Source organism: Pseudophryne corroboree, chromosome 1, assembly GCF_028390025.1.
Source record: "Pseudophryne corroboree isolate aPseCor3 chromosome 1, aPseCor3.hap2, whole genome shotgun sequence".
Lineage (NCBI taxonomy): Eukaryota > Metazoa > Chordata > Amphibia > Anura > Myobatrachidae > Pseudophryne > Pseudophryne corroboree.
In genome coordinates, this window is record NC_086444.1 from 663,892,179 (window position 1) to 663,908,982 (window position 16,804).

Below are 16,804 nucleotides of genomic sequence, written 5' to 3' on the forward strand. Positions count from 1 at the left end.
CTGAGCAGGTCCCCCTCACCAGATCCTCTCCAGGGGTGAGGCGGTGGACTTAGATGGGGGGGGCGCCCAAAGCATTTTGTCGCACATGTTCCGCCACTGTACTATATGTAAATAACTAGAGACACTAACCCGTCCCGAATATAAATGTGAATTAGTAGCTGGCTCTGATGCCAGGCAGCAGCACCAGCAGGGAGCAGCCATGTGGCGTGTGCTACTATGGGGTCGGGTAGAGGCACTGGAGGTGATAGGGCATGCCTCTGGAGATCACTCCGAGCAGGAGAAGAAGCACCTAGCAAATGCTGCCAGTAATGAGACATGACACACCCGGAGCCCGCAGCTGCTGCCCCACGCACGTATACTATAACTACACTACACCCGGCGCCGCCCCCTGCCGCTGATGTAATGGTGTCCGGCTGACAGTAAAAGCAAACCCATCCTGCACGGCTGCCTCCGCAGGGAGACGCGCCCACCTGCTGCTTTACACGTAGGAGGAGGGTTTCTGTTTAGGGGCGTGGTTATCGTGAAGCCATGGTGGGCGTGTACGCGGGAGAGGCGAGCGCAGGAGTGGTGGGGACGGTGCTGGCGCTTACAGAGCGAGCCGGACATGGAGTGGGCGTGGCTCGAGCAGTGGGCGGGGTCACGTGTGTGGCGGAGAAGGGTGGTTGTGGCTGTGCTGGAGCGCTGCTCTGTCTCGCGCCGGTGTCAGTTACCTCTCCCCTCGCGCAGAGCAGCAGCGGCCGGAGACCCCCTACCAAACGCCCGCTAGCCCCAGACCGGTCACCGAGAGAGTCCGGCACCCCGCTCCCTAGCGCCGCCCTCCGCCGTGTCCATGCCGTGCGCGGTGACAGGCTGCTGACACTGGTCACCGGCTGCCCGGACCTCGCCTTTCACTCGCTACACAGGGGAAGGATCTATCCGGCGTGCTGTGCTCCTGGCTATGGCTGTCCTGGATCTGGCTCTGCAGGGTCTCGCCATCTTCGGCGTCATTCTGTTCTTCGTGCTGTGGTTCATGCATTTCCTCTCCATCATCTACACGTAAGTGTGCGGCCACTAGTACTATCCCCGTGTGTGTTGCTAGGTCTGGGGTCACACCTCCTGCTATTCCCCCTCCGTTACCCCCATCCCCGGGGCGGGGGTGTCAGCTTGCAGCTCTCCCCTCTCATCATCCCCCGGTGTGTGGACCTATGTACATAGATACCGCCATAGCTTTATTTCCAGTATGCTGCCGCCAGTGTGCTCCTGCTGTGTAACACCGTACATGTAATGCACCTCCGCAGCCTGGCGGCGTCACTGAGTGATTACCATCTAGAGCAGAGACAGGGCCTGGGGCTTCTGTGTGAGGAGCTGGCGGGGGTCTGGGGAAGAAGCCTGAGTCCCTGACACACGTCATATGCACTTACACACTGCACACCTTTTGCTCTGTATTGTGACACGAATAAGTGTGTACATGGGCACAGACCCGTGTGACTGCCATCTCTACACAGCAAGCATAGGGATGTGTACAGGGAAAGGTATTGTGTGAGGTCTGGCTGCTCTCTGTATGTGTATGTAGTGTGGGTGTAGATGGCATGGTGTCCCTCAGAAGGGGAATGGGCTGTTTACAGTAGAGGAAGGAAATCTCCTGCCTGTGCTGCTGTCATGCTTCTATGGACATATATATCTAAATGATCTGTTCCAGAAATTTTGAGACTGGAAAATCTAGGCCTCTTTCACCCAGTTCGGTATATCCATTCATTGGTACTGGGAGTTCTTTAATGCACGTATGGTTGTTTATGAAATTGACTGTTAAACATGAAAGGAAAACTGTATTCATAGAGTAGGTGACCTTACCTCCCATTCATTGTTTTCTGTGTTGCCTGAAAACATGTCCATTTCTTTTCATTTTCTAATTATGCTGATGCTTTCTTGAGTCTCTCTAACGATAACTCACCTTTCAGGCTGTAAATCATGTTTGTCCTAGTTGATATGCATGGGACTCCAATACTGCACCAATTACAATGTCACATTGTGTGATCTTACATACTCCGTCTTCACTTCAGCTGCCTGTAACGTTTCTTTACATAACACTCACTACAGAATGATAGAATTATCTCTTTATTTATAGCTATTTACACCTTCAACATATTATAGCTTTTTCCACTTACAATCCATATTCATACTATTTAGAGGAATGCACTCTACCATTTATGTAGATGGTCACATTTGTGACTACTCCTGTTAGGCCAATAATTTAAGTATTGGTGTTTATATCACATTGGTTTGGATAAGTCGCCTAGAAACACAATTGTCCAGCAGAAATGAAGCATTTGAATTGCAATTCTTGTGGCTTGGTCAAACCAGCTAAATATGCCAGTTGCTGCTGATTATCACCTGCCTTCCATGGCAATGTGCACCATTAACTTCTCCTCTTTACACATGCTGAATAAATGTAATTGCTACTGCAATACGATAATAAAACTGTGTACCATTTCAACAGATAATGTACTGTTTAAGATGCTAGAATGTTGTGTGTTAGTAGTCTTTGGCCAGTATCCAATTACCCGCAGTCATTTTCCGCAGGTAATTGAATAGTGGGGGTCTATCCTATTGTCCCCAAAAAGCATATGCGAGCCACGGCTTATCAGGGATTCTGTTTCACCTGCCTTTTCTAATTCAAAAGTGATCTTATGTGGCCTATGTTCTTAACATTTGTCTCTTTTCCAAACCTGTTTATTATACCGCTTACAGATTTTAATACTGACTTTATCCCTGCTTGGGCACAGAAAACCGGTAGAAGCCGGTGTTTCAGTTCTTTACTCTTGTTCACCCGTGATGGACCCAGGTTGTCAACCTTGACACCGGACCTAGGTCTTCATCTAGCAGTGGATGCTCTCCAAGCGGAACTGTGACCGCCAATGAACTCCTTTTAGACATGACCTGGGTCTTACCTTTCACACACAAGCCAGGGAACTGACCTGGGCTGCAAGTCCCGGGAATAATCCTAGTCCATTGCAGGTTCATGCATCCTGGACTGTCAATCTTTGTCTGACCTTTCAGACATAAACAGGACCCGGGTCGACTTGCTGTGCCCCAGCAAATTCCCAGGTTTTTGCTTATGTATGAAAGGGATGTTACTAATACCCCTTTCAGACAGAAAATGAAATTACCGGGTGAAGCAGTTCCACCCGATAATTTCATGTAACACACTGGTCCTTTTTCTGTGTGAAAGAGTCGACCTAAGTTGAAATTTCTGAGACTTCGACCCTGGAATCTACCAGGGTCAGAGACACAGGAATTTCAACACGGGCAGACCCTTTCACACAGACAAAATACCTGTGTTGATCTGCAAATTACCGGGTCAAAATTCTCGACCCAGTAATTTGCATGTCTGTGTGAAAGAGGGGGTCAGGCAGATCCCGGCAAAATGACCCAAAATTGAAATAGTGGGTAATTGCCAGGACTTTCAGACTTTTCTGTCTGAAAGTGGTATAAAATGTGATGAATGAATCGCTTGCATTCTAGCTCTCAGATATTTAGGGAAGTGTCTCTTAAGGGCCCCATACACTAGAACGATAAAGCCCGATATCATCCAATTTCGGGCAGATATATCGTGTGAAATCGGGCATTTTGGAGGTGTTTCCGATCCGACCAATGTTCTCGTGAGGGTCGGATCGGCTCCCCCAGATCGTTAGTGCTGCACTCGTGATATGTCAGTTCCCTCAGGCATGGCTGGGATCACATACGATCTATCGCATACAAAATGTACCAAATCGTATGGAACCACTCCCGGGAGAGTTCAAGGGAAATCGTCTCCGACTTCAGCCTCAGACATATCGCTGTAGTGTATGGGGCCCTTAAGATTACTTGCCTTTGTACAAACTAAAGTGTTTATCTATTCACCCCTGATTTTTGTATTATACCCACTACCTATAAAGTCAGCCCTTTAACTTAACATTATATAATTAAGGAAAAGTCCTACTCCCAAGTATGGTGCTCCTCTGGATTAAGTGTACACATGCAGAAATGATAGGAAAAAAGTGTTGGAAATGTGGGCCCTCTGGGTTACATTGATTTCAGAGTTCAATATTTTTTTTTTTATTTTTTAAATTCTTCTATATTTGGTTTCATAATCATTAAACTCTTCTTTTAGCATCAATAACCAGTTGGGTTGAAAATGTAATACACATTGCACCATCATTTATAAGCGGCCTGTTTTGTACTGGAAAAAATTGATGGTATGCTGATAAAATAACAAAGCATTCAGAGAGTTTACACATAAGTATTGTGTTCATTTGTACAGTTGGCTTAACAGGGTTGCTAAACGTATCCTGTGACCTTGTTACACTTCTGCCAGTCATTCCCTATTTGGTTAAGTCCTGGAGGTCTGCCATTCATTTGATACAACTAAAAATCTGGCGCATAATAACAAGTTTTTGTAAAAACTGGAACTTGCACAAAAACCATTGAGAGCATCTGATAATTGCTGTAGAACTTGTGCTTTGTAGTTATGTAGGTTACCTTACAGCTGAAAAATTCCCAGTGTGAGTTGCAAAGGCAACTATTACTCAGCTATTGTGCAATAATTCTTCACATGGTGTTTCATCCAGGCAGTGGTAGTGAGAAATATGTTGCCTGTCCACTTCAAGAACAAAGTATGTAGTGAAATCATTGTTAGGCTGCGTACACATTGGTGTTTAAAATTGTGCATTTAAAAAATGGAATTTATAATTCAAGAGCATGCATTTTATACATGTTACATCAGCACTGATTGGTCGCCATGGGCAACTTCTCTACTGGCTCACTTCTCCACTCTTCTCACTGCTTCATGAATAGACCGCTGTCTTTATGTGTATTTCAGTTGCGCTTTTCTACAGTGCCCGCATAATAACTTCTACTGACATGTGCTAATACAATTTAAAACCTCTCTAGGACTACCTGTAAAGTGCAATAACATGCAGTTAAAATATTTAGTGTTTATCCACTTATGCTTAAACATCATGATTTTATTTATCAGACGCGTGCATAAAATGCGGATTTAACACATTACATGGTTTCCATGAATTTTTACATGGAACAAGAGACAATTGCTTATGCTAGCTATACATCAAGACAATATTGTTCCAACCAGCCAACTAGTTGGCTGGTTTGAACAATAGTTGGGCACTGTGTGGGAGAAAATGATAATCAGCCATTTGCTCTCACATGCAGAAAAACGCCCAAAAATGGTCAGTCCAACTTGTTGGAAAAATCAAACCGGTTTGATTTTCCAACTGATTGTTCAGGTGTAGGGGGAACTTTTCCCCCAACTGAACGATAAGTAGGCGGACACTGGCCAGCAGTGTCCGCCTACTTCTGTCACCATCATTGCTGGTTACCTGGGGCTGCCCCTGTCACCCCGGCAGAGGAGCGGGAGGAGGACGGACAGGAGCTGCTGCAGGTCAGTCTCCCTGTCCCCTCTCACCCCCCATCCTGCTGGTACCCACGGTCAGCCTTCCCACACTGGACTGCAGCATATACCCCATTAGAGGTCACCAAGCACCTGCCCTCCCTCCCCCTTCCCACGCGATCATCACCCACACCAAGTGTCCCCATGCTCGCACCCCATCACCAGGAGACACTCGGAACCGGAATACTCCCGCCCGCGATCACCACGGGCAGCAGCACTGGTTTGGGAGAGGCTGTGCTTCCCGGGTTCGGGAATGCATCATTGGTAGGAGTCGGGGAAGTGGAGGGAGCACCACAGATGCGAGGACGTCGGGCCGCCAAAGTATCTTCCATCCAGAAGCCTTGGGTGCAGAAGCGGGGTCTTTGCAGGAGGCCCATCCAGCTGCAAGAGTCTCCTCACTGCACTCCTCCTCCTGCTGGAAGGGTCCTGAGGTGAAAAGCTCCAACACATACTGTATAGAGCCAACAACTTTGTATAACATTACAGTAAGGTAGGGTCCACACCTTAAGTATAAAACGTGCCATCAGCGATGGCTCTGGGTCCCCCCCCCCCCTGTCACCAGCGATAGCTCTGGGTCCCCCCCCCCCCCCTGTCACCAGCGATGGCTCTGGGTCTCCCCCCCCCCTGTCACCAGCGATGGCTCTGGGTCCCCCCCCCCCCCTGTCACCAGCGATGGCTCTGGGTCCCCCCCCCCCCTGTCACCAGCGATGGCTCTGGGTCCCCCCCCCCCCCCCTGTCACCAGCGATGGCTCTGGGTCCCCCCCCCCCCCCCTGTCACCAGCGATGGCTCTGGGTCCCCCCCCCCTGTCACCAGCGATGGCTCTGGGTCCCCCCCCCCCCCCCTGTCACCAGCGATGGCTCTGGGTCCCCCCCCCCTGTCACCAGCGATGGCTCTGGGTCCCCCCCCCCCCCCTGTCACCAGGCGATGGCTCTGGGTCCCCCCCCCCCCCCCTGTCACCAGGCGATGGCTCTGGGTCCCCCCCCCCCCCCTGTCACCAGGCGATGGCTCTGGGTCCCCCCCCCCTGTCACCAGCGATGGCTCTGGGTCCCCCCCCCCCCTGTCACCAGCGATGGCTCTTGGTCCCCCCCCCCCCCCTGTCACCAGCGATGGCTCTGGGTCCCCCCCCTGTCACCAGCGATGGCTCTGGGTACCCCCCCCCTGTCACTAGCGATGGCTCTGGGTCCCCCCCCCTGTCACTAGCGATGGCTCTGGGTCCCCCCCCCCCCCTGTCACTAGCGCTGGCTCTGGGTCCCCCCCCCCCCCTGTCACCAGCGATGGCTCTGGGTCCCCCCCCCCCCCCTGTCACCAGCGATGGCTCTGGGTCCCCCCCCCCCTGTCACCAGCGATGGCTCTGGGTCCCCCCCCCCCCCCTGTCACCAGGCGATGGCTCTGGGTCCCCCCCCCCCCCCTGTCACCAGGCGATGGCTCTGGGCCCGGGTCCCCCCCCCCCTGTCACCAGGCGATGGCTCTGGGCCCGGGTCCCCCCCCCTGTCACCAGCGATGGCTCTGGGCCCGGGTCCCCCCCCCTGTCACCAGCGATGGCTCTGGGTCCCCCCCCCTGTCACCAGCGATGGCTCTGGGTCCCCCCCCCCTGTCACCAGCGATGGCTCTGGGTCCCCCCCCCCCCCCCTGTCACCAGCGATGGCTCTGGGTCCCCCCCCTGTCACTAGCGATGGCTCTGGGTCCCCCCCCCCCCTGTCACCAGCGATGGCTCTGGGTACCCCCCCCTGTCACCAGCGATGGCTCTGGGTCCCCCCCCCTGTCACTAGCGATGGCTCTGGGTCCCCCCCCCTGTCACTAGCGATGGCTCTGGGTCCCCCCCCCCCCCCTGTCACCAGCGATGGCTCTGGGTCCCCCCCCCCCCCTGTCACCAGCGATGGCTCTGGGTCCCCCCCCCCCCCTGTCACCAGGCGATGGCTCTGGGTCCCCCCCCCCCCCCCCCGTCACCAGGCGATGGCTCTGGGTCCCCCCCCCCCCTGTCACCAGGCGATGGCTCTGGGTCCCCCCCCCCCCCCCCCCTGTCACCAGGCGATGGCTCTGGGCCCGGGTCCCCCCCCCCTGTCACCAGGCGATGGCTCTGGGCCCGGGTCCCCCCCCCCCCTGTCACCAGGCGATGGCTCTGGGTCCCCCCCCCCCCTGTCACCAGCGATGGCTCTGGGTCCCCCCCCCGTCACCAGCGATGGCTCTGGGTCCCCCCCCTTCCCCCTGTCACCAGCGATGGCTCTGGGTCCCCCCCCCCCCCCCTGTCACCAGCGATGGCTCTGGGCCCGGGTCCCCCCCCCTGTCACCAGCGATGGCTCTGGGCCTCCGCTGGAGGGCACTTTATGGACAATGCAATCAGCTGAATATCCTTCATAGAAATTATTATTTTTACAACCTCTGGTACTTAAATTATTTTTTCAAATTATCATTACTTGTAATTGTAAGTTTAGCACTGCTAAGCCCCATATACACTAGCTAAGCCCCTGGCGACGCCGATATTGGTGGCGGCGGTGACTCAGCGGGGTGCCAGCATTGGCAAGTGCATAAACACTTGCTGATGACGTCAGGGGTGTGGTGGATGGCTGTCGTTAACAAAGACCTCCCGCGTCTGTACATGTCGCATTGTTAATGACACTAGGCGATATTGTTCACAATATCGCTCGGAAAGCCCTTTCTGAGCGATATTGTTCACAATATCGTCAAGTGTGTAAGAGGCTTTAGTGTATAGTTTGATGCAAATGCATTGTTAGCCTTTTTTGTTCCGTAATTTACACTTTTTTTCAACTGTGCATAAGCACTGAAAAATACAGCCAGGATGATTAATACCCATTTCAGACATGGGGGATAGGGGAGTATCCAATTAGAGGTGAAAAAACATTGGGTGCTATCCAATTAGGATTATCCGTAAAAAATAAATAAATAAAAAAAAATAGCATACCTCCCGAAAACGCACAGGTTCAGTGAAACCTGTGTGTTTTCGCTAGAAACGGCTCAGTTTTCGCATGAAACGGGGCTGTTTCCATGGATGTGGTTTCCGCTGCTGGAAGCAGGTGAAAGAACATCCCCGATAAATCGAGCTAGCTTATTGGTTAGCCCCCAGTGGATCAGTTAGCCGCAGTAATTTACTGTGGCTAATTGGATACCCACCCCCCCCCCTCCCCATAGTGAGAATCCCAGGTTTTTGCCAGGTCTCGGCCAAGCTACCAGAATTGTGCGTATGTCTAAAAAAAGCCCCGCAAAAGGCTCCCATCAACCAGCACCTTAACACTGCTTCTCCCCGCCCACGATGGACTCAGACTCTTCCTGCAACAGGACCACCGACGCCCCCCTCCCCCCGTTCAGCACTAGCTCCTACCTGAAAGTTTCACCTCCAATCCTTCCCACCTGCCACAGATGGTGCTGCACACCTGCACCCCCACCCTCCCCTTTACAGGTAACACTTCCAATCCCCCCCCCCCTAAAAAAAAAAAAAAAAAAAAAAAGGTTTTACTGGAATAAATAGACATGTAAGTTTAACCCCCCCCCCAAAAAAAACAAAAACAAAAAAAAACATGCAGAAGTAGGCAGACACTGTCCGCCTACTTCTGTGACATCACAAGTTGGAGAGAAGTTGGCTGGCCTGATAAAAAAAAGTTTGCAGGTTGGCTGGTCAGATGAAAAAGTTGGTTAGGTGTGTGGGGCAGAGTTTTAGTTGGACAAAAAGTTGGATGGTTGGTCAGTTGGAGGAAAGTTGGTCTGATGTATGGCTAGCATAAGTATTTAAGAAAATGTCTGAACACTGAAGTCATTACTTTGGTTGGATTGGTCGTATGGACACCTCACCATCTTATTTTGTGTAATTGTAGTTGGGGTAGGGCTTAGCTGTCAAGAAACAGTCAACCTAATCTAATGAGAGAGTAGTCTCCAGTACATAATCAGCCTTTTCTAAGGGCCACTATATTCATACATTGGCTGTCAGGTCGGCGCGCTATCTTGTAGATAGCAGCACCGATAATGACAGGGCGTCCCTAATCATTTAACACACAACCCCAAATTAATACATGGGGAGAAGCTGGATCTGCAGAACTTAATGTCTGCAGAGACCGCTATACCCCTTAACGAAGCCTCATACATCTAGTGTGTCACTTGTTCTGTGAGGAGACCTGGAAAACATGAAATTTCAGGGTCCTGAGGACAGAGTTTGATAACCTATGTTCTAGTGGATGGCCAATTTCTAACTTTTGTAAACTGATTTTGTGATCCACATGATTTAAAAAGAAAAAGATATAGATATATGTGTGTGTATATATGTGTGTATATATATATATATATATATATATATATATATATATATATATATATATATATATATATATATAATATATTCTCAAAAAAAAAAAGAGGGACCACTAAAATAACACATCCTAGATCTGAATGAATGAAATATCCTTATTAAATACTTTGTTCTTTACATAGTTGATTGTGCTGACAATAAATCATACAGAAATAATCAATGGAAATTAAATTTATTAACCCATGGAGGTCTGGATTTGGAGTCGCACTTAAAATTAAAGTGGAAAAACACACTACAGGCTGATCCAACTTTGATGTAATGTCCTTTCAAACAAGTCAAAATGAGGCTCAGTAGTGTATGTGGCCTCCACGTGCCTGTATGACCTCCCTACAACGCCTTTGCATGCTCCTAAAGAGGTGGCGGATGGTCTCCTGAGGGATCTCCTCCCAGACCTGGAATAAAGCATCCGCCAACTCCTGGACAGTCTGTGGTGCAACATGGCGTTGGTGGATGGAGGGAGACATGATGTCCCAGATGTGCTCAATTATATTCAGGTCTGGGGAACGGGCGGGCTCCATAGCATCAATGCCTTCGTCTTGCAGGAACTGCTGACACACTCCAGCCACATGAGGTCTAGCATTGTCTTGCATTAGGAGGAACCCAGGTCCAACCGCACCAGCATATGGTCTCACAAGGGGTCTGAGGATCTCATCTCTGTACCTAATGGCAGTTAGGCTAGCTCTGGCGAGCACATGGAGGGCTTTGCGGCCCCCCAAAGAAATGCCACCCCACACCATTACTGATCCACTGCCAAACCGGTCATGCTGGAGGATGTTGCAGGCAGCAGAACGTTCTCCTTGGCGTCTCCAGACTCTGTCACGTCTGTCACATGTGCTCAGTGAGAACCTGCTTTTATCTGTGAAGAGCACAGGGTGCCAGTGGCGAATTTGCCAATCTTGGTGTTCTCTGGCAAATGCCAAACGTCCTGCACGATGTTGGGCTGTAAGCACAACCCCCACCTGTGGACGTCGGGCCCTCATACCACCCTCATGGAGTCTGTTTCTGATTGTTTGAGTAGACACATGCACATTTGTGGCTTGCTGGAGGTCATTTTGCAGGGCTCTGGCAGTGCTCCTCCTGTTCCTCCTTGCACAAAGGCGGAGGTAGCGGTCCTGCTGCTGGGTTGTTGCCCTCCTACGGCCTCCTCCACGTCTCCTGATGTACTGGCCTGTCTCCTGGTAGCGCCTCCATGCTCTGGACACTACGCTGACAGACACAGCAAACCTTCTTGCCACAGCTCGCATTGATGTGCCATCCTGGATGAGCTGCACTACCTAAGCCACTTGTGTGGGTTGTAGACTCCGTCTCATGCTACCACTAGAGTGAAAGCACAGCCAGCTTTCAAAAGTGACCAAAACATCAGCCAAAAAGCATAGGAGCTGAGAAGTGGTCTGTGGTCACCACCTGCAGAACAACTCATTTATTGGGGGTGTCTTGCTAATTGCCTATAATTTCCACCTGTTGTCTATTCCATTTGCACAACAGCATGTGAAATTGAGTGTCAATCAGTGTTTCTTCCTAAGTGGACAGTTTGATTCCACAGAAGTGTGATTGACTTGGAGTTACATTGCATTGTTTAAGTGTTCCCTTTTATTTATTTTTTGAGCAGTGTATGTATATATGTGTGTGTGTGTGTGTGTGTGTGTGTGTGTGTGTGTGTGTGTGTGTGTATATATATATATATATATATATATATATATTTTTTTTTTTATATCTATTATACAGTTGTACACCATATACAGTAAATAGTGATCTCTTAACTGCTAACTTGTTTAGTTATCCTTTGTAACTTCTGCATTCATTTGTACAAAGTTCACTTAACAAGCTGTTCCTTGAATTTTGTTTCCTTTTTAATCAACATGTGATTTTTATTTTAAATCCCATACTACTTTTGACTTCCTGCTTGAATGCAATGTTAGAAAGCTCATCAACCATTGGTTCTCGGCTGCAGTCATCCGTGATTCATCTTGAAGACTGTATTTGCTGACTACCGTGTTATTATTGCCTTACAGTGCCTTTAAACCCTACACTGTTACAGGTCCTTGGTTTTTCCCTTGGTATCAGTTGTCTGATTAATCAGCATCTTGCATGCGACGATGAACATGAGTTTTAGAGTATGCAAAATGAAATGCTCACTGATGATAGTTCTTAAGTAAGCATGGGAATTATAGTTTTGACTTGTACTTCAACCAGGCAAATGTACAGTTCAAGTTACTCTTGGAGAGAAGTGACTCTTCTGTGTGCCTGGTAAATGAGAAGAGCTTTTATACTTTTCATGTTTTAAGCAAAATTCTGTAATTATTTTGTGGTCAATAGTCCGATATATTTTCAACACCTGAAAAAACACCTGGCAACATGCCTGATGTATTCCTTCTGTTAAAAAAACAAACAAACCATGTCAAACAACAAATATAAGAAAGTACAATATGGGTGGGTATGGGCGTGCTCTGAGCGACGTCGCCTAGTGTTTCCCCTCCCATGCCGGGGCGGTTGGCGGCAGGGCAAACACACTGAGCGATATGACTACCATATCGCTCAGTAACGTCACGCTGCCACCGAGCCATGCAGGCAGCTCTTGGATGACAGTCCAAATTGAGCTGCATCCACGGCCGACACGGAGGGTCGTTAACGGGGCATTGCTCAGCGGCGGCATACACACTTTCCGAGAAAGTGAGCAACGTCTCTTAGGAAGGGTGAAAATGTGGGCAAGTGTGTGTGCACCTTATGTCATTAGAAGTACGTTTGTAAACGTGACCAATGATGCATTAGAACCTTTATTTTATATAGGACTTTCCAGTTTTTATGCACTGCTGTGTAGGATTTATTTTCTTGCGTCTCGCCCTTTCCCAGTTAATCTTATAATGCATGTGTCCAAACTGCATTGGGAGATGGTTACTGACTTATTTAAGTGCTCAAAAAGTAGTTATAGGGATTTAAATATTTCTCCAGTTATGCTGCTTTCAGACATGTGACCTGGACTTTGCCAGGTCTAGCAAGCCAGCAAATTCCCAGGTCTCTGCTCCATGACCCTAGTCAGGAGCATGGTCGTGAACCTGGAACTTAGGGCGTGTTTATGTGCAAAAAACCCAGGGTATAGCTGCATTTGTGGAGGGGTATACGTCTCTTAAACCGACTTTCAATGTTGGTGCTGTTGACTACTGAACCACCTTTTTTATTAAGTGGTCTTTTTTTTTTTTTTTTTATATTATCTAAGTAACAACATAAAGCAAAAAAAAAAAAAAAACGATCATGGAACCTCAGACAGTTTATTTCTCTGACGTCCTAGTGGATGCTGGGAACTCCGTAAGGACCATGGGGAATAGACGGGCTCCGCAGGAGACTGGGCACTCTAAAAGAAAGATTAGGTACTATCTGGTGTGCACTGGCTCCTCCCTCTATGCCCCTCCTCCAGACCTCAGTTAGATTTCTGTGCCCGGCCGAGCTGGATGCACACTAGGGGCTCTCCTGAGCTCCTAGAAAGAAAGTTTATTTTAGGTTTTTTATTTTACAGTGAGACCTGCTGGCAACAGGCTCACTGCATCGAGGGACTAAGGGGAGAAGAAGCGAACCTACCTGCTTGCAGCTAGCTTGTGCTTCTTAGGCTACTGGACACCATTAGCTCCAGAGAGATCGACCGCATGGAACTGGCCTTGGTGTTCGTTCCCGGAGCCGCGCCGCCGTCCCCCTTACAGAGCCAGAAGCAAGAAGAGGTCCGGAAAATCGGCGGCAGAAGACATCAGTCTTCACCAAGGTAGCGCACAGCTCCTCATACACACTTCACACTCCGGTCACTGAGGGTGCAGGGCTCTGGGGGGGGGGCGCCCTGAGCAGCAATAAAAACACCTTGGCTGGCAAATATATCACAGTATATAGCCCCAGAGGCTATATATGTGATAAATACCCCTGCCAGAATCCATAAAAAAGCGGGAGAAAAGTCCGCGAAAAAGGGGCGGAGCTATCTCACTCAGCACACTGGCGCCATTTTCTCTTTACAGTGCAGCTGGAAGACAACTCCCCAGGCTCTCCCCTGTAGTTTTCAGGCTCAAAGGGTTAAAAAGAGAGGGGGGGGGCACTAAATTTAGGCGCAATATTGAATATACAAGCAGCTATTGGTAAAAATTCACTCAATATAGTGTTAATCCCTACATTATATAGCGCTCTGGTGTGTGCTGGCATACTCTCTCTCTGTCTCCCCAAAGGGCTTTGTGGGGTCCTGTCCTCAGTCAGAGCATTCCCTGTGTGTGTGCGGTGTGTCGGAACGGCTGTGTGGTGAGGAGGCTTATGTGGTGGCAGAGCAGATGCCGATAAATGTGATGTCGCCCCCTGTGGGGCCGACACCAGAGTGGATGGATAGGTGGAAGGTATAAACCGACAGTGTCAACTCCTTACATAAAAGGCTGGATGACGTAACAGCTGTGGGACAGCCGGCTTCTCAGCCCGCGCCTGCCCAGGCGTCTCAAAGGCCATCAGGGGCTCAAAAACACCCGCTCCCGCAGAATGCAGACACAGATGTCGACACGGAGTCTGACTCCAGTGTCGACGAGGTTGAGACATATACACAATCCACTAGGAACATCCGTTACATGATCCCGGCAATAAAAAATGTGTTACACATTTCTGACATTAACCCAAGTACCACTAAAAAAGGGTTTTATGTTTGGGGAGAAAAAGCAGGCAGTGTTTTGTTCCCCCATCAAATGAGTGAATTAAGTGTGTGAAAAAGCGTGGGTTCCCCCGATAAGAAACTGGTAATTTCTAAAAAGTTACTGATGGCATACCCTTTCCCGCCAGAGGATAAGTTACGCTGGGAGATATCCCCTAGGGTGGATAAGGCGCTCACACGTTTGTCAAAAAAGGTGGCACTGCCGTCTTAGGATACGGCCACTTTGAAGGTACCTGCTGATAAAAAGCAGGAGGCTATCCTGAAGTCTGTATTTACACACTCAGGTACTAGACTGAGACCTGCAGATAGTGCTGCTGCAGCGTGGTCTGTGACCCTGTCAAACAGGGATACTATTTTGCGAACATAAGAGCATATTAAAGACGTCGTCTTATATATGAGGGATGCACAGAGGGATATTTTGCCGGCTGGCATCCAGAATTAATGCAATGTCCATTCTGTCAGGAGGGTATTAGAGACCCGACACTGGACAGGTGATGCTGACTTTAAAAGACACATAGAGATTCTGCCTTATAAGGGTGAGGAATTGTTTGGTCTCTGGGACCTCGTATCCACAGCAACAGCTGGGAAGAAAATTTTTTACCTCAGGTTTCCTCACAGCCTAAGAAAGCACTGTATAATCAGGTACAGTCCTTTCGGCTTCAGAAAAGCAAGCGGGTCAAAGGCGCTTCCTTTCTGCACAGAGACGAGGGAAGAGGGAAAAAACTGCACCAGTCAGCCAGTTCCCAGAATCAAAATTCTTCCCCTGCTTCCTCTGAGTCCACCGCATGACGCGGGGGCTCCACAGGCCAGGTACGGTGGGAAGCCGCCTCAAAAATTTCAGCGATCAGTGGGCTCGCTCACAGGTGGATCCCTGGATCCTTCAAGTAGTATCTCAGGGGTACAAGCTGGAATTCGAGGCGTCTCCCCCCCCCCCCCCCCCCCCGCCGTTTCCTCAAATCTGCCTTGCCGACAACTCCCTCAGGCAGGGAGGCTGTGCTAGAGGCAATTCACAAGCTGTATTCCCAGCAGGTGATAGTCAAGGTGCCCCTACTTCAACAAGGACGGGGTTACTAATCCACACTGTTTGTGGTACCGAAACCGGACGGTTCGGTGAGACCCATTTTAAATTTGAAATCCTTGAACACATACATAAAAAAATTCAAGTTCAAGATGGAATCGCTCAGGGCGGTTATTGCAAGCCTGGAGGAGGGGGATTACATGGTATCCCTGGACATCAAGGATGCTTACCTACTTGTCCCCATTTACCATCCTCGCCAGGAGTACCTCAGATTTGTGGTACAGGATTGCCATTACCAATTCCAAACACTGCCGTTTGGACTGTCCACGGCACCGAGGGTCTTTACCAAGGTAATGGCAGAAATGATGATACTCCTTCGAAAAAAGGGAGTTTTAATTATCCCGTACTTGGACGATCTCCTTATAAAGGCGAGGTCCAAGGAGCAGTTGTTGGTCGGAGTAGCACTATCTCGGGAAGTGCTACAACAGCACAGATGGATTCTAAACATTCCAAAGTCACAGCTGGTTCCTACCACACGCCTACTGTTCCTGGGGATGGTTCTGGACACAGAACAGAAAAAAGTGTTTCTCCCGCAGGAGAAAGCCAAGGAGCTGTCATCTCTAGTCAGAGACCTCCTGAAACCAAAACAGGTATCGGTGCATCACTGCACACGAGTCCTTTGAAAAATGGTAGCTTCTTACGAAGCAATTCCATTCGGCAGGTTCCATGCAAGAACCTTTCAGTGGGACCTCTTGGACAAGTGGTCGGGATCGCATCTTCAGATGCATCGGCTGATAACCCTGTCTCCAAGGACCAGGGTATCTCTACTGTGGTGGCTGCAGAGTGCTCATCTTCAAGAGGGCCGCAGATTCGGCATACAGGACTGAGTCCTGGTAACCACGGATGCCCGCCTTCGAGGCTGGGGGGCAGTCACACAGGGAAGAAATTTCCAAGGACTTTGGTCAAGTCAGGAGTCGTCCCTACACATAAATATTCTGGAACTGAGGGCCATTTACAATGCCCTAAGTCTGGCAAGGCCTCTGCTTCAAAACCAGCCGGTACTGATCCAATCAGACAACATCACGGCAGTCGCCCATGTAAACCGACAGGGCGGCACAAGAAGCAGGATGGCGATGGCAGAAGCCACAAGAATTCTCCGATGGGCGGAAAATCACGTCTTAGCACGGTCAGCAGTGTTCATTCCGGGAGTGGACAACTGGGAAGCAGACTTCCTCAGCAGACACGACCTACACCCGGGAGAGTGGGGACTTCATCCAGAAGTCTTCCAACTGTTGGTAAATCGTTGGGAAAGGCCACAGGTGGACATGATGGCGTCCCGCCTAAACAAAAAACTAGATATTGCGCCAGGTCAAGGGACCCTC

At 49.6% G+C, this 16,804-nt stretch overlaps 1 protein-coding gene across 1 annotated transcript in view; it reads left to right on the forward strand.

The window, feature by feature from the left end:
- Window positions 1–549: 549 nt before the first annotated feature.
- UGCG (UDP-glucose ceramide glucosyltransferase) overlaps window positions 550–16,804 on the forward strand; it is a 151,749-nt gene continuing 135,494 nt past the window's right edge. Inside the window, exon 1 of the mRNA XM_063914694.1 lies at window positions 550–1,035. Coding sequence (XP_063770764.1) covers window positions 938–1,035 — 98 coding nt within the window. The 5' untranslated portion in view covers window positions 550–937. The remainder of the gene's footprint in view (window positions 1,036–16,804) is intronic.